General features: G+C 44.0%; 1 protein-coding gene across 3 annotated transcripts in view; it reads left to right on the top strand.

Annotated features, from left to right (window-relative positions):
- Positions 1-19,022, top strand: part of LOC115152206 (thromboxane-A synthase) — a 95,473-nt gene that overhangs the window by 2,894 nt on the left and 73,557 nt on the right. For 2 of the 3 annotated variants that reach the window (XM_029696807.1, XM_029696809.1), the window contains exon 2: positions 6,034-6,176. In XM_029696807.1, the coding sequence (XP_029552667.1) occupies positions 6,082-6,176 (95 nt within the window). In that variant the 5' untranslated portion in view covers positions 6,034-6,081. Of the gene's footprint in view, positions 1-3,804; positions 3,897-6,033; positions 6,177-19,022 lie in introns of those variants that run through there. The other variant, XM_029696808.1, reaches the window with a different exon arrangement.

Genomic DNA, 19,022 nt, shown 5'->3' with positions numbered 1-19,022 from the left:
TTTTACCTTTATTTTGATAGGGAGACAATGCTCTTTAAAAAAAATACATATTAAAATACAATATACACATTAAACTACACATCCATATACATACTAAAATACATGTCATTATACACAAAAATACATGAACAGCAAAACACAATAACAAACACATTCTTCTGTGTAAAGATTCCCTAACAGCTGTCTGAAATGCCCTAGAGGCACCAATTCCCCTTTTTCGTGGTATACAATTGGTAGTTACAGTCTTGTCCCGTCACTGCAACTCCCGTACGAACTCGGGAGAGGCAAAGGTTGAGAGCCGTGCGTCCTCCAAAACACAACCCAGCCAAGCCACACTGCCGCTTAATCCAGAAGCCAGCTGCACCAATGTTTCGGAGGAAACACCTGGCAACCGTGTCAGCGTGCATTGCACCCAGCCCGCCACAGGAGTCACTAGTGCACAAGGACATCCCTGCTGACCAAACCCTCCCCTAACCCGGACGATGCTGGGCCAATTGTGCGCTGCCCCATGGGTCTCCCGGTCGCGGCCGGCTGCAACAGAGCCTGGACTCAAAACAGGATCTCTAGTGGCACAGCTAGCACTGCGATGCAGTGCCTTAGACCACTGCGCCACTCAGGAGTCCCTAATTCCTCATATTTTAAAGTGCATTGGAGATCATTCCACAAGTAAGGTGCAAAAAAGTGAAAGCAGATCTAACCAACTCAGTGGAGATGGAAGGGATCTCCAGAGTTATCCATTCCTGAGATCAGGTCTGGTATCTCATATGTCTAGAAGTTAACAATGAAGTAAGGTGGGGTGGACGTTTATGCAGATAAACTGTGTCCAATGGCTTCAATACATTGGCAGCTGTGTTCATATAGGCAATATCACCATAGTCTATAACCTGAATGTCGACTGAATTATATTTTTTCTTTTATTTAATGAAAGGCGTATAAAATAAGCACATTTGAATTCTTAATATATTAACTAACTCATCATGCTTTTTCAAAAAGCTTTTTGTCAATCCAGATTTTATAAGCGCTGATGCGATCAATGAGGACACCATCCAATGTACATATGCATAAATCATCAGAGACATTTTTTTACGTGATATGGAGAATAATATATACTTGGTTTTACCTGCATTAAGTACCAGTGTCAGTTCAACAAAGGCTTTCTGCCTTTGTTGAAGCTCCAAAAGAGCCTGGTCAACCATGGGGGCAATAGCATACACAAACCGTGTCATCTGCACTGCATACAGGTGTATGTTAAACAAATTAGCAGATAGACCAACATTGTTTGGATAGACAGTAAAAAGTATACAACCTGAAATCGTTCCCTGTGGGACACCTTTTGTAATATCAAGGAAACCTGACTCAACACCATCAGAAAAACATTATTTAAAAAAATATATATAAAATAGAAACATACGCTACATTTTTTATTTCGTTATGCAGCTTATCAATCTTGTGTGGAGTTCAAAGGGCCCTAAAACCAATCATCTGAGATAATTGATTTTGGAAAGTTGTATGAATTCAGCCTGGTTAAACCAGACTGAATGTAGCTACATTACTTTGGGTGCCAGACTAGTGTAATTAAGGTTACGTGTAATACACTTATTTAATTTAGTTATTAGATATTTTGGAGGAAATTACAATTTAAGAATAACTGATTTGTAGATATACACATATGTTAGTTATAAAAAACAGCCAATGTATAACAGCTATACACCTGAAGGATATATACAGTAGGTCATAATGTCCTGGCTTATAGTAGGACGATTTTAATTGAGATACAATTTCCATCAGAATTGTCATGTCTTGCATCAAATCAAATCAAATGTTATTAGTCACATGCGCCGAATACAACAGGTGTAGACCTTACAGTGAAGTGCTTACTTACGAGTCCCTAACCGACAGAGCAGTTTCAAAAAATACAGATAAGAATAAGCAATAAAAGTAACAAGTAATTACATGTACATTTAAGTCATTTAGCAGACGCTCTTATCCAGAGCGACTTACAAATTGGTGCATTCACCTTATGATATCCAGTGGAACAATTAAAGAGCAGCAGTAAATAATAACAATATATACAGGGGGGTGCCGGTACAGAGTTAATGTGCGGGGGCACCGGTTAGTTGAGGTAGTATGTACATGTAGGTAGAGTTAATTAAAGTGACTATGCATAGATGACAACAGAGAGTAGCAGTGGTGTGGAGAGGGGAGGGGCAATGCCTTTGACTAGATGTTCAGGAGTCTTATGGCTTGGGGGGTAGAAGCTGTTTAGAAGCCTCTAGACTTGGCTCATGAATCATGTTGTTAACTTGTGCCATCCTCCTAGACCTGTGGGGTATACCACCAAGCAGGATCAATGAGTTAGCCAGCTAACTTTGATAAACAGCCAAATAACTTGATTATCTGGTTCAAAAGGAAAACGTATGTTTTTGGTTGTTATGAAAAATGCATGCAGTATTTTCCTTTATTAATATGTTAGAGTAATATGATTCATGTTAAATCCACTATGTCTTGCTTAGTTTCAGGAGGCTAATATAAGTTGTGAACTGTTTTTGTTTCCTTTGTCTGCTTGTGTGCAAATCCCTTTGTGGTTTCTGTTTGTATGCAGTGTGGTGATTTTCCTGCTTATGAAAAGAAACTGGGTTACACTGTGAAGCAGCCTTTTATCTGTAAACACAGTTAGTTTGATCTGACAATGATTTTTCCACTCATCGTTTTTTTTTGTTTGTTATGAGCCATGCGCATTGAAACAATGCACAGCTCAAACTTGACCAATACACAGAAAAGGCAAAGATAAGCCATCAATGCTGAAACATAAGTCACACAACATTCAGAAACACTGCCATTCTATAGGCTTAGTATCTCTTGGCCTGTAGGCCACTTTCTTTTCCAGAGTGTACTGCACTCATTTAGCTGGTTTCTCCAAATGTCATTTTTGTTTTGCCAAAACGTTCGGTCTGTACCACACATTGAGTGTGACTGATTGGGCTTGTTCAGAAGGTCAGCGTGTGATCATCAGTAGCAGGCCTGGCCTGTATGTTCCTCTCAGAGAGTTGATCATTCAGTAACACATTGTTACAGAGGACAGCAGGGCAGACAGGACAGAGGAGGCTCGCTCTCAGCCTCAGGGCTCTCGCTAAGCAGGGGAAGGGGGAAGAGCTAAAACGAATAATTGACAGTGAAGGGGATGTTACCTTGGAAACCACAAACCTGCAGAGTTTGAGACAGTTGAAGTCAGCCCAGAGCAGTCTGTGAATATGTGTTTTTCTTATGTAGTGACATGTGCTTTAACTGCAGGCAGGCAGGAGGTTGAGTAGGGTGCAAAAAGTGTTTTATTCACAAAATAAGGATAGCATAGTGATAGCAGTGGTTAGGATAAATTATAGGCCTAATGTCTGCAAACATAGGCAAAAGGAACTTACAAAACAAACAAACGATGAACAGAAACTTAATCAAAGAAATTGAACTCAATCTAAACTGGATTTGACCTAAGGAAACAGGCTACGGGCAGGCCTACTGTGAAACAAAATACAGCCTACCCACATTCTGATAGGTCTTCTCATCAGAGCTCCTCGATGTCGATCAAGAAAAAGCCAGGTAGAAATAACTATGGGCTAAACCATAGCTACAATGAACATCACCGATGAACTGTTAAAATACACAACAAAGAGGCTATACACTAGAACTGTCTAAAAGCAGACGAATCACATTATTTAAATGCCATATACTTAAGCATTTTACAATAGAAGGAATCTCATGATTAGGCAAATAAACAACAAATATAAAATGGCCAAACTCGCTGGGAAAAAGGTGTGCGTGCTTGTGGAGCAACCGAGGATGTACACGCACAAGTCCGCCGTCGTGCACGATCGGAGCTCCGAAGAAGCAGCACGGAACACAAAGTAAGAACACAAGACAAATGCTCAAACTGAAGGAAAATAACCTCACGTTATTAACAAACCTGACTCACAATTAGCGTTTATACCAACATTCAAATGTCAAGAAAGTTGGGGCAAGTCTTGCCGGTTGGACAGGTTGATCGCAAGTCACGATTAGCCTAATTGAAGAGCGCCTGTCGCCATTACATAACCTGGCCAGGTATAACTTTGAACCTATAAATCAACAGCCATTGTGTGTTTTTTACAAGCACATCTTTCACCTGCATCATATCATGAGTCATGATCGGACTTTTTAAATGTTTTGACTTCCCATTGCAGCCCGATAGGGGAGACCAGGGCACAAAGTAACAGCTAAATAACTCAATAGAAACCACTTGAAAAGCGGTTATTCGATGTGCTAAGGGACAGATCAAAATGTACTGGAGGGGCTGGTCCAACTCAAGGTGTCTTAAAAACAAATGCACCCCCCTCCAACATTACAAATATTTTCACATGACCCTCCCCTTGTACTGTAAAATAAATGGAACACCCTCCCCCCTCATAGAATTAACTCAAAATAATGTTTACGACCACAAAAAAAGAATAACTGGAGCGACCCTGTGTTTAGAAACATGGATATCGACTTAGCCACTTCAGCATGCTTTTGTGGCACAGTCGATGCCACGCAGGGCTACGGGCCAGAATGTTGAGGGTTCGCCGACCACCACAGACGAGCTCCCTCTCCGTGCCTGTTTCATTACACTACGATCAGAGCTGGCTGCAGACAGTGATCCGCTAGGGGGAAATCAGATTTTCAACATTTTGATATAATTATATAATATAATAAAATATAAATTATAAATAAATAATAAATAATAAAATATAATTATATAAAATATATGCAACACATTTTCCTACCAACAGGTTTCAACCAATAAACAAAGCATACTGACTTCGTGCACTCCAACATCATGGTTTGTATTTTCAACACCACAATAAATGGACTATGACAATCTCAACAAACAGAAAACACATGTGGTTTACAGAAGGCTTGGCTTGACAATCTCTGAATGTCAGTCAACGTTTTGGTGTTTTGTAACAGATGTCTCTTTCCACTTATCAATTGGCCGCTGTACAGTTTGAATTGATTGAATGTATTTATCACTTAAAAAAAGACATATGTATACAAATATTTTTTTTATTTCCATTGTGGTCCTTTTTTTTTTTTTTTTTTTACATAAATACATATATAATTACATAGATAGACACATTACAGAGATAGAGACACACAAACAAATGCTCAACCTCCAGGTGAGTATGAAGGGGGGAGTTTAAGTACAATTCTTACAAGCTTGTTTTGGCTGGTGTGTAGCTTATTATTTAAATGTTTGGGGCTGCTGGTGACCCATGGTGTGCAGGCATAGTCACAGTGACACTGGGTTAGCGTACTTGTCAGAGTCTTTAGGGTGTCTGTAGTTCCCATCCGTATGGCAACAGATTTTCATGTGAATATTCTAAAATCTTCATAAAAACATATGCTGCACATCAAAACACAAGAGATAGTGTGTCTGTAATTTGTTCTAGACTCTTTTTAAGGACACGTCCCTCGTTTATTGATGGCGCTGGCTGCGCCAGGTCGGATCTGATATGGTTGTCCGTTAAATGTCTAAAATATCCGGTAAAATGAAAATCTTCCCTGTCGTGTTGTCCGGTGACATACGCCATTTCAGAGTTCCCTCCAGGAAACACCAGACAACATGACAGGGCAGATTGTTCTTTTTGGCTAATTTAGTTTATTTCAATCCAAATATCGGTTTCAAATCGGAGCAGTTTTCAATTAACCATCATTTTTACCATTGAAGACCGTGTTACAATTAATCCCACAGCCTGTTACAATTGTCCCTGGGAGAAATACAAGGGGAGCATTTTTCTTCAGCCACTTTTGGTTGAACTGTGAACTTTACTGTTATGTCCTAGAAACGTTATTACAGTGTATAATTGTAGCTGAGATACTGTATGTATGTTGTTTGTATAAAACATATTAGGAATCTACCTCAAATAATGTTTAAAATAAGCAGAAGCCTAAAAGTGTTATTTCCCTGGATTTCCCAACATACTCCCATAAATACAATCTCTTCTCTACCTTCTCTTCTCTCCATAGGAGCTATTTGGCCAGTGTTAGTGTTGGTCTGAGGTGGTGGTCAGCATCATGGAGATGGTTATGAACATCCTGAAGATGCCAGTGCCCAGTGGAGTGTCTGTGTCCGTGGGCCTGTTCATGATCTTCCTGGCTCTGCTCTACTGGTAAATCAATGTCTTTTGCCTCTAGTCTAGGGCAATAGAACAAATCCAAAACTCAGCATGTATTGTAAACAGATGTGTGTGTCGGTACTCTATGTGTTTTTCAGTTTTGTATGTGTTGTGTTTATGACATGATATGCTTGACATATTCAAGCCAATACAATTACGTATTGTATAGGTGTAGCAGTGTCATCTTGCGATGTCATTATATTACATATTGATGTACTGCAGGGGTGGTCAACAGGTGGCCCGCGGGCCAATTTTGGATTCTTTTAGAAATGTTTGTTGTTGGTCAGAAAAACACCAGGAAAGACACCAGGAATTCAGAAAATATGTTCCCAAGTATTCCCACAAATAAAACAAATTGAGATATGTGATCGTGTCTCATTGTAATCAAAGATATGAATTGATTGTTATTGTCACATTTGCAGTGTACAATTTATAATTATAATTTTCAATCGGTCTGCGGCTGAATATAGTTGTCTACCCCTGAGGTACCCCTGATGTACTACATGTCACAGATCTACAGATCTACATGCCACAGATCTACATACTGTATGTTACAGTATGCATAGTACTGTTCTAAGCTTTGATTTGGAGAATGTTAAATGTTAGTGCACAGAAGCCTGGATGTCAGGGTAATTGTAGGGTGTTCAAATGACACACACCACAAGTCCTCAATTCAGTCCCTCAATTCAGTCCCTCAATTCAGTCCCTCAATTCAGGGTAGGAGGTCAATCAGCATGAATCGATCAAAATACAGCATTTTTCTTATTCTCAACCTTCATCACATCTGACTAAAAGTGAGAAAACCACTTTGCAGAAGGAGCACGTTTAATTTCAGCTCCACATTAGCAAGGATTGGTAGCCGTCTAGGCCAGCCATGCCAGATTGATGCTCTGTCATACAAAGTAGCGAGAGAGGCTGACAAGCATGTTCTTTCTCTCTCTGCAGAGTACGGAGACTGACTGAACACTTGGGTGTTCAGTGTTGTGGAAAGTGTTGTTTTGTAGAGCAAGCATAAAGCCCGCTGTTTGTGGTATACCGTTGATACACTTGGTTTCTCTTGAACTTGTGGGTTAAACAGTACATACTGTAGGTTTCCACTTCAGATGTATAGCACTTTCAGGCGCCATGTTGAAACTGTTGGTTTTTGAAGATGCCGACTACACACACGCACACACGCTCAGTTCCTCAGGACAAGTCCATTCCTGTCTGTTGCCATTCAGTTGTAACAAATCAAAATAGGCTGTGGTATATAAGGTCCTCTTAAGCTGTCTCAGCCCAAATGAAGATTTATATCTGACAATGAAACTAACTTGCACGAGGGGCCGCCATGACACCAGAGTTCGAAATGACTAGATTTAGGAGAGGTCAAGTCAATTTGTCTCTGGCTCTCCGTCATTGTCATAAGCCACATCAGAGAATTATTAAGTTTGCCATTTAAACGTTGCTGAACTGCAAAACGTGTCTCGGCATAGAACCTTTCACCTCATCTAAACGGCACAAACTGTTCTCTGGGAAATCAGAACGCTGCCTTGTTTTGCAGTGAAGTCCCGTCCTTTTCCATTTACTTCACATGAATACTCTCATACTCTCCACGCTGGAAACGTCAACATGTGTTAATGATCTTTATCTCCAAGAAAGGGCTTAATCACAGTTGCAGCATTGCTGTCAGTTTTAGTACAGGGGTGTTTTCAACAGCAAGAAGCAAACATTTCCTCTCTGAGGAGTCCTAGGGCTAGTCTTGGCCAGGCAATGTGTGCCCAGTCAGAGTTTCACACAGCTCAAGCTGAACCTCAGGTGAACCCTCCCTGGGACCAGACTCCACCTCTCTCTCATGGCAGACCCAGCAGCTGAACGCTCAGCCCTGTCTGCCTAGAAGACCAGAGGACAGAGTGCCACCTACTGGCCAGTGGAGTATTGACCTGTCTGTCTGGAAAACAGAAGTTGCCGCCTGGTTAAACAGAGTCATATTCTTTAGGCACCAAATGGAAGAAAACGGACTGAAACAGGGAAGGACTACTAAACGTGTCCATTCTCTGTTTTGCTACAGTCTGCCCTAATGAATACTACCCTGGTTTATTCCCACTATAAAATACTTTGATTGTCTGTTCATGCGTTTTATGGAGGAATCAAATTCTGCTTAGTAAAAAAGGACATTTCTTCCCACATGGTTTGGGCAGGTCCAGTCATATTTTGGGCTCCTGAGTGGCGCAGAGGTCTAAGGCACTGCATTGCAGTGCTAGAGGTGTCACTACACAGCCTGGTTCAATCCCAGGCTGTATCACAACTGGCCGTGATCAGGAGTCCCATAGGGTGGTGCTCAATCGGCCTAGTGTTGTCCGGGTTAGGGGAGGGTTTGGCCAGGTTAGGCTGTCATTGTAAATAAGAATTTGTTCTTAACTGACTTGCCTAGTTAAATAAATATGATTTACTTCCTCTCTGAGTCCATTGCTTTGCCCCTCTTTTCTCCCCTTGATTTTCTGGCTGTTTGAAGATACAGAGAGACGTTTCTATAGCTTAGGTAACGGGGGATATTTCCACCACATTGTAACCTGTGTGTTCTCCGTAGGGTCTCCCCAATAGCCTAGCTGTAAGTGCAGTGTGGGTTTTGTGTGAAATACAATGCCCGCCGGCACACATGCAAAGTGACTGAACTACCCCCTCACCCCATCTCACACACACACACACACACACACACACACACACACACACACACACACACACACACACACACACACACATACACACATACACACACACCCTTTTCCTTTGTAACTGTAGACGTTTGTTTTCCTGGCCCACTGTCCCCTCGAGAACGTGTGTTAAACTATGTATCAGAATGAACTCTGGAAGGAACACAGTGTGTGTAACCCAACCAGGGTCCATTCACTGGCCCCTCAGTCCAAGTGGAAAGGATGACATGCCCGCCGATGATCTCACGACAAATGAACTGACTAGGGCTGTGATATCCAAGTGTCGTCGTTGATGGACACTAACCACAGGCACCATTTCAAAGGTTATAATAAAGATGATGATATCATCGGATGTTCAGACACAGATCAATATTGCTTTTATAAGACTTAGGTAGCATCCCATATATAAATGAATATAGGGAGGTTTGGTATAAGGAGATACTCCTTTAGTCTGTTTTTGATATAAAATCATGGCTATAAAATGGTCAGTATCCTGGCCACGTTGTTCTGGGATGTCAATGTATGTGGGAGCAACATATTCTGCTCCATCCATGTGTGGTTTCACATGCACAGTTCTCTGGATTGGACTCTTGACAACATGCATGACCAATATGTTTCATTGAGGCAAGCAGACGGGATAACAGTGGCTTAGCTAATTGGAATAAGCAGATGCCCAGTCTGTGTGCAATAATATCCCTCATTGGAAATATGCAATAAGAGGTTGATCAGATCAGAGCGTTTCACCCCACTCCCAACATGCATTGCCAGTGCTCTAAGAATACTGTGTGTGGATGCGTCTGAGTCTTTACAGCTCCCCCTAATAAAACTCTAAACTCCTGAAGAATAAGAGGGAGTAACAACAGGCAGGCTGTAACCAAGGTGGCAGAACTGGGCATCATAAAACACCCCACCCTTTGGAGTAGCTCAGTCTGGAGCCTCTTCAGGCAGAGCAGAGCCATAGCGCTGTATCTAATCAGACCTGGGTTCAAATACTATTCGAAATCATTTCAAATACTTTATCCGGGCTTGATTGCGCTTGCCTGGTGCAGTGGGGCAAATAGAGTAGTCCCGCAAATGCAAACCCCGCCCCATCTGGAACCCCAGGCAGACAAAAAGCAAAAGCTGAAATATTTGAAATAGTATTTGAACCCAGTCTAATAAACCCAGGACAGCTGACTTGGCAGCGTTGCGCCACGGTGCTCCGGTATCCTGCAGTTGGCCTTCCGTTGTCATTGGACGTGCCCCGTGGAGTACTTATTGTTTAGTTGAGGCTGGTTGGACAGCTCGTCCGTCACACCTGCTAATCATACCGCTGACTGCACACCTCACACATCACACCTCCCTGACAGACAGACAAGCTGCCCTGCTCAGCCATTTTTATTTGAACATGTTTATTAATACTGAATATGGTCCACGACTAAAATATCACAGAAACCGACCCACTGAACTGTACAGTTCATCCTTTCAAGTCGACCAAAGTGTGTACAAGCGGCGAGTGTTAGACTAGAACTGAGGCTTGGGCTTGACATGCTATGGACAATGGCTCATTCTAGCTCTCCTCATGACATCCAACCTGACAGACACTTGAACCCTTGTGCTCCGCAGAGCCAGCAGGAAAGAGGAGGACTGTACACCATATAAAAAAATATTAAAAAAAAAATGTTTTTAGATACAAATTAATTCATTTTTACAAAAATATAATTCCATTCACAATTAAATTGTCCCCAATAAGGCCTTCCCGAGTTGTGAACTTTGAGTAGACATGTAGTTGTTATGGTACTTTATCTAGAAGCTACTCTCAGTACAATGCTCGTCAGGGGGAAGCTGATTAGCCAAGGCGCTCTCTTTGTGACTGAGCTGACGTCAGAGAGAGCGTGTTTATTTTTCCATGATGGATGAAGTGTTTCACACCACAGCTTGTCTTCCTGTTGCACTCAATTAGCCATCCCCTTCAAAGCAACAATCAGCGGTTGAAACAATAACAGTGTTTTTCCTCGCCCCTGTTTCGGAGGGATGGGGCTGGAGAAATGCAACCACTCTCAAATTCATAGACAGAGCTATGGATGCAATGACTGACCATCCATGATATCAAATTCACAGTTTTAACCAGGTTTTGAGGCTATAAAGTGTTTGTTCACAAACATTGGAGTAAAACAAGTTTATATTCTGGGTTCTCATGGCGTGTGACAGTTGAACTGAGCTCATGAGGCATTTATAAGTTATATTCTTCAAGAATCAACGGATATATATCATTCATTTATATGTCAAAAATGGATGTAGCAACTACAGATTGCCTCTTCGATGGGCCAACAATGCTCATTTAGTCACCTTTACTTTGCAACAGCTTCATGAGAGAATCTTCGTCTCCCCTGAGGTTAGCTGCAAGTAGCTTTGTTCTTACTGTTCTGGTACGTGGTGAAAGAGGGAGAGAGAAACACTGTGTGTGTGTGTGTCTGTGCGTGTGCGTGTGTGTGTGTGTGTGGTGCCTGCCTGCCTGCCTGCGTATGTGATTGTGAGGGCGGGATCCATATGACTCATAATTACTGTAAATGGAATGGAGGTGCCAGTCACATGTGCGTTTGTTTTGCGGCAGTATGACTCCGCATCGCAGCGTGACTCTCCGTCTCTACAACACCCCGCTCTAATATAACAGTGTGATGCACCTCTCCCAACCAGCAGCTCTTTCTCTCTGCTGTCTCTGTCAACCGTTCTCTCAACGAAAACCCCGATGTCCTCGTCACTGACTTTACCTTTGTGGTTCATTTCGGTCTCCTGCTTTGTTTGTGGAAGCTCATTGGAGCGACACTGAGTAGCCCCCTGGATGGTGCATCTGTACTGCAGCTGTGTGACTGTCTACAGCACAATAGAGGGATGTCAGATTTTCCATTGGTCCAGAGCAGTGAGTTGTGTGTTTAAATAACAGTCTTAGCAGTCTTAACACAAGGCTAATGACTGTGGGAGACCATGATGAGAGGGGGAGAAACACACTGTGTCCAGTAAGTGAGAACCAGTGGTCATCGTGGCACCAGTTGGACCTCTGGTTAACACAACTCAAAAGAGTAACGCTGCTAATGTAATGGAGATGAACCATGTCCTAGGGGAGATTGTTCAGTGTGTGAGGTGGACGGGCATAGATTGAAAAGGATTCTAAAGAGATTTTCACCTGAGGCCGTCCGCTTCGACTGTCTATGTATGTGGAGACAAGACTATTATGAGCTGTAAACAATGTGCTGGTGTCTCACATTATCACCCTCGGTTTCTAGCGGGATACGACAGCTGCTAAAACACTTTGTCTGTGGTGGGATTGGCTCATTTTTGATGTATAGTTTGTGTTAAAGTGGAGTGGGTTGTCTGTTAGGGTTGATGAGCCCTTACAAGCAACCATGGACACTTCCTTATCAATAACTGAAGGAGATGGGATGCATGGACCAAAAGCATTGATTGTTCCGAGTGTGTGTGTCCGTGTGCATGCAGGGTCGATATGGTGCATGCTTTTGTGTGCGTCCTAGTGTCTACACGTGTGACTTCCTGAGTCGCTATGTGTGAAGCCATTGTTTTACCAGGGTTAATATTCATGGGTTGGGGATTGCAAGCCGGCTCAGTTATTGATGTGGCTCATTGCTTTTCTGAGCGGCACGATGGATGCCGTTGATTGATGGTGTGGTACGATGGATTGGGTGACAGAGAGGAATGCCAGACATGTACAGCTACGGACATGCATCAGAGCTCCAACCCCAGCTACACGGCCACGCGGCTCCATGGCTCCCTAATGAAGACAGCTCTTGTCGGATAATGAAGAACATCGCCTTTTATGGTATGGAGATAAGCCGTGTTCAGACAGGAACAATTAATATTCACGGCAGGGAGATATATAAGTTGAGCTAGACAGGGCCTGGGTATATGAATGTGGAAAGTGAAAAAACCCAGAATGAAGTCAGTTGTGTGAGACATTTTATAGATAAAACAATAAGTAGCATATTGTTTTTAAACGTGTGCTTTGTTTTCTCCTCTGATAAAGCAACAGCTGATTCAAAGGGACATCGATACTCTTCGGCGGCAGGATACACTTGCGCTTCCTCACCAAAAGGAGGCTATCGAGGGGAGGACCCTCTTCTACTAACGAATTGACACTCGACCACTTATCGGTTTCCGGGTCACAGAGGAGAGAGAACGGAGGAGAGAGGACGGAGGAGAGAGGACGGAAGACTTTTCCCCATCCCCCTGGTCTCTGGTTGTTGTGTTCTGGCTATATGCTGGTATGCAGGCATTGCAGCTCCACAGTTAAACAATCAGAGGAGCGCTCCAGATAGGACTGAACTCTCCAATGCACTGTGACAGCCAGCCAGGCCCTGGGACACAGACACACAACCACACAACACATACAAAGGCGTTTTCTTTCACACACGGCTCCCCGCCAGCACAAAGCACCTACTTCCATGGCCCTACCGTTTCAGCCAGCACACAGCATTATGGGGGACTCAGCCCTCCCTCCGTCCTCCTCCAATCGACCCATCTGGACCCATCCATTAATTTCCCTGTGAGTCTCCAGTGGGAAGGCGAAGGCTCAGGCTGACAGATCTCCATGTTACTGATGCTGCGCACTTCCCTCTGGTTGAGTGGGTGTGCCTTCATGTTTGTGTGCTTGCATTTTCAAATGGGGGCTAGTGTCTGGAGAGATTATCCAGCCATGCACAAATCAATGGGCACATATTAATGCCGATTTTATGAGGCACTTAACAATGAAAAAAGCAATAAGCTATGCCATGGATAATCCAAAAGGGGCATCAAAGGCATTGTAAAGCAATTACAACAGCTCTGCTCCTCTCCTGTTGATTTACAGACATGCCTGAAACCACTGTTTGATACCAACAATATTTTCCAGAAGGTGTGTGTATGATTTCTTCTGTTACCACTTTTTGTACACTGCTTGGGTTTCGAGTTTGGTGTGGGTGTGTGTGTGTGTGTGTGTGTGTCCATGTACCTTTACTCTAAAGGAGGTGTGTGTGTGGGTGGTTGTATTGTCAGATGCCGTCAGAGAGGACTGATTGTGTTTGTCGCTAATGATGGATGCCTCTGAGGTGTCTCTGATTGCATGTAGGCTCAATGGCACTCTTTGGCTTCGCACCTACGCACGCACACACACACACACACACACACACACACACACACACAGCAACTGCTGAGAATCATACTGGGTTATTCATGAAGAGAAACAGCATCGCGACATGCATGGTGAGGAGAACATAATAATATCACAATAAAAATTGCCTTCTGTACGAGGGAGGCTCTGATGGTAAACACATGACAACTACAAGAACCAGTGGGGAGCTGGGTTGTGTTCATTATGGCAAGCAATGGAAAAGGTTTTGCTACGGAAAATGAAAATCAATGTTTTATTTATTAGACAAGTCCAGGTAGTCCCTCCTGGTTGCAGTCTGCTTTCTTCCGTTTGATGCAACACTATGGTTTACCCATGATGCTCTGGGAGCACCCCCTGTCCTCACCCTCTGATTGGCCAAATCTCACATTGCCAGATCTGTGGGGTTGTTTGAAGGAGGTGTGTCGTCCTATTCTCTGACACCTCTAATTTCAGTGGCAGACAGATAAAACAGCCCTGCCAGCTGTAACCCTTCAATCTAAATGAGACTCCAATCCCCCTGACCACCAAATGACCCGTCCCGTGTGTTTGTGTGCCTGTGTGCCTGTGTGTCTGTGTGTCTGTGTGCCTGTGTGTCTGTGTGCCTGTGTGCCTGTGTGTCTGTGTGTCTGTGTGCCTGTGTGCCTGTGTGCCTGTGTGTCTGTGTGCCTGTGTGCCTGTGTGCGTGCAATGTGTGTCTGTGTGCCTGTGTGTCTGTGTGCCTGTGTGTCTGTGTGCCTGTGTGCCTGTGTGCCTGTGTGCCTGTGTGCCTGTGTGCCTGTGTGCCTGTGTGCCTGTGTGCCTGTGTGTCTGTGTGCGTGCAATGTGTGTCTGTGTGCCTGTGTGTCTGTGTGCCTGTGTGCCTGTGTGTCTGTGTGCCTGTGTGCCTGTGTGTCTGTGTGCCTGTGTGCCTGTGTGCCTGTGTGCCTGTGTGTCTGTGTGCCTGTGTGCCTGTGTGCCTGTGTGTCTGTGTGTCTGTGTGTCTGTGTGCCTGTGTGTCTGTGTGCCTGTGTGCCTGTGTGTCTGTGTGCCTGTGTGCCTGTGTGTCTGTGTGCCTGTGTGCCTGTGTGCCTGTGTGCCTGTGTGTCTGTGTGCCTGTGTGCCTGTGTGTCTGTGTGCCTGTGTGTCTGTGTGCGTGCAATGTGTGTATGTGTGTGAGTGGGAGACAACTCTATAAATCTGTCTTTTGTTCGTCTCAAGGAGGACTCACAACCCTAAACACCAGAGCCTGAGACTCTCTGAGTACGAAAAATTCACCATCCGCTCTTTATTGCCTTTTTTTTTATAAGCAACATTTTCTTTTTTTAACTCTGGGGGAGTGAGTCCTGTCTTTTGTCAGTGTCTCGGAGTGCGTCATTGGATGTTCCTTGAGATAAAGGTGGTTTCCAGGTGAAGCTGCTCCGCTCTGACGTGGGTCGGACTGGGGAGATGATCGGTGAGCTACGGCTTCAGCAGTTTGTGCTCACAGCTGGCTGAGACAACCCAGTGTGTCTGTGGCTCCCTCACACCCAGTCCATCACATGGAGCGCTCCGAGTCAGTCATGCACTAAAACTCTGTCTTACCACGTGTTCGCATAACATTTTTGTGTGCTATTGAATTATTGCTGCAGGCTCAGAGCTGTCGTGAAGGTGCCCTCTGTTATTGGCAGACCCCCCTAGAGTGCTTTTGTTTTTCACCCACTGTCCCTCTTTACCTCTCCTGCCTGACCCCCCTCTTTCACACACACAAGCTGTGTGTGACTGCAACATAACACTGTCAGCCAGGTCAACCGTGATACAAGTCAGTATTCGACGTCCATCCATGTCTGAGGACGTCGGGAGATGATGTGGAAACCGGCCACTAGGGGCAACAGTGAGCGCTGTTACCTTCAGGTAGGTTTAGTTTTTTGCTAAGGTGTTGTGGACGGGCGTAAGCAATGTTACTTCTAAGCTGCGCGTGCGCGCAGCCCCCCTTGGACTGCCGCGCAGAAGAAATATCATCCAGCGCAGAGAAGCATGTGATTGAACTTCACCCAACTTTCAAGAGTTCTCCCCATTAGTTAACACTATCAATGTTTCCCCTTACTGTGGGAATTGGGATCGAATCAACACAATATTAGCCACTTTCAATGTACCATACCCGAAACAAAACAAAACTATTCAAGACTTAGTATGCAAAACTAACTGTGCAAGGCAGATCGCATTGGAGTAGGATTCAATTGCATTGGCAGGCACAACTCAGGCCCATACTCTACACAGACCGGTGCGCCATTAAAACAATCAGAGCTGCAGTCGGACTATATGCAAATAGCCATTGCCATATATATATATAGATCTGTGCCATTCACTTTGAACAGCATGAGTGGTCGCGAGTAGATGCGTTTGTTTTGAAATCAAAGCGAGAGCTGCATGTAGCCACCTGTGCACATTTGTTCATATGCTTTGCCAGTTAGTATTAGCCCAGTTATAGCTAATTTGTAGTCAACAATGGGGGAATGGTTGCTTCCAACAAGAGCACAAAACATGTGTATTTCTAGCCATCTTTGAAAAGCGAGTCAAGTAGAGCTTTTTTTGTCTTAAAGGGGCAGTGTTGTATTTTGAGATGGTCTTGAATAAGCTAAGTAAGTGTAGCATAATTTGTCTGATCAAATCAAATCAAATTGTATTTGTCACATGTGCTGAATACAACAGGTGTAGACCTTACAGTGAAATGCTTACTTACAATCCCTTAACCAACGATACAGTTTCAAGAAAATACCCCCAAAATTAAAAGTAAAAAAAAGGTAAGAGATAAGAAAAACAAATAATTAAAGCGCAGCAGAAAATAACAATATTCATACATACAGGGGGTACCGGTACAGAGTCAGTGTGTCAATGTGTGGGGGCACCGGTGTCAAGGTATTTGAGATAGTTATGTACATGCAGGTAGGGTTCTCAAAGTGGCTATGCATAGATAATAACAGAGAGTAGCAGCAGCGTAGTAGGTGGGTGGGGGTGGGGTGGGGGGGAGCATTTGATTAGCTGTTCAGCAGTCTTATGGCTTGGGGTAGAAGTTGTTTAGAAGCCTCTTGGACCTAGACTTGGCGCTCTGGTACCGCTTGCCGTGCGGTAGCAGAGAGAACAATCTATGACTAGGGTGGATGGAGTCTTTGACGAGGGCCTTTAGGACCTTCCTCTGACACCGCCTGGTATAGAGGTCCTGCATGGCAAGAAGCTTGGCCCTGGTGATGTACTGGGCCAAACGCACTGCCCTCTGAAGTGCCTTGCAGTCAAAGGCCGAGCGGTTGCCATACCAGGCAGTGATGCAATCCGTCAGGATGCTCTCGATGGTGCAGCTGTAAAATCTTTTGAGGATCTGAGGACCCATGCCAAATCTTTTCAGTCTCCTGAGGGGGAATAGGTTTTGTCGTGCTCTCTTCACGACTGTCTTGTTGTGCTTGGACCATGTTAGTTTGTTGTTGATGTGGACGCCAAGGAACTTGAAGCTCTTAACCTGCTCCACTACAGCCTCGTTGATGAGAATGGGGGTGTGCTCGGTCCTCTTTTTCCCATAGTCCACAATCATCTCCTTTGTCTTGATCACGTTGAGGGAGAGGTTGTTGTTCTTGCACCACATGGTCAGGTCTCTGACCTCATCCCTATAGGCTGTCTCATCGTTGTCGGTGATCAGGCCTACCACTGTTATGTCATCAGCAAACTTAATGATGGTGTTGGAGTTGTGCCTGGCCGTGCAGTCATGAGTGAAGAGGGAGTACAGGAGGGGACTGAGCACACACCCCTGAGGGGCCCCCGTGTTGAGGATCAGCGTGGCGGATGTGTTGTTACCTACCCTTACCACCTGGGGGCGGCCCGTCAGGAAGTCTAGAATCCAGTTGCAGAGGGAGCTGTTTAGTTCCAGGGTCCTTAGCTTAGTGATGAGCTTTGAGGGCACTATGGTGTTGAACGCAGAGCTGTAGTCAATTAATAGCATACAGTGCCTTGCAAAAGTATTCATCCCCCTTGGTGTTTTTCCTATTTTATTGCATTACCTGTAATTTAAATAGATTTTTATTTGGATTTCATGTAACAGACATACACATAATAGTCCAAATTGGTGAAGTGAAATGAAAAAAATAACTTGTTTCAAAGAATTCTAAACAATAAAAGATGGAAAAGTGGTGCGTGCATATGTATTCACCCCCTTTGCTATGAAGCCCCTAAATAAGATCTGGTGCATCCAATTACCCTCAGAAGTCACATAATTAGTTAGATTGCACACAGGTGGACTTTATTTAAATGTCACATGATCTGTCACATGATCTCAGTATCTATACACTTGTTCTGAAAGGCCCCAGGGTCTGCAACACCACTAAGCAAGGGGCACCACCAAGCAAGCGGCACCATGAAGACCAAGGAGCTCTCCAAACAGGTCAGGGACAAAGTTGTGGAGAAGTACAGATCAGGGTTGGGTTATAAAAAAATATCTGAAACTTTGAACATCCAACGGAGCACCATTAAATCCATTATACATTTTTTTTAAGTATATGGCACCACAACAAACCTGCCAAGAGGGGGCCTCCCACCAAAACTCACAGACCAGGCAAGGAGGGCATTAATCAGAGAGGCAACAAAGAGACCAAAGATAACCCTGAAGGAGCTGCAAAGCTCCACTGCTGAGATTGGAGTATCTGTCCATAGGACAACTTTAAGCCGTACACTCCACAGAGCTGGGCTTTACGGAAGAGTGGACAGAAAAAAGTCATTGCTTAAAGAAAAAACACATTTGGTGTTCGCCAATAAGGCATGTGGGAGACTCCCCAAACATATGGAAGAAGGTACTCTGGTCAGATGAGACTAAAATTGAGCTTTTTGGCCATCAAGGAAAACACTATGTCTGGCGCAAACCTAACACCTTGCATCACCCCGAGAACACCATCCCCACTGGGAAACATGGTGGTGGCAGCATCATGCCGTGGGGATGTTTTTCATCGGGAGGGACTGGGAAACTGGTCAGAATTGAAGGAATGATGGATGATGCTAAATACAGTGAAATTA

The sequence above is a fragment of the Salmo trutta genome, chromosome 17 (assembly GCF_901001165.1).
Source record: "Salmo trutta chromosome 17, fSalTru1.1, whole genome shotgun sequence".
Classification (NCBI taxonomy): Eukaryota; Metazoa; Chordata; class Actinopteri; order Salmoniformes; family Salmonidae; genus Salmo; species Salmo trutta.
This window is presented reverse-complemented; position numbering and strand designations above follow the sequence as displayed.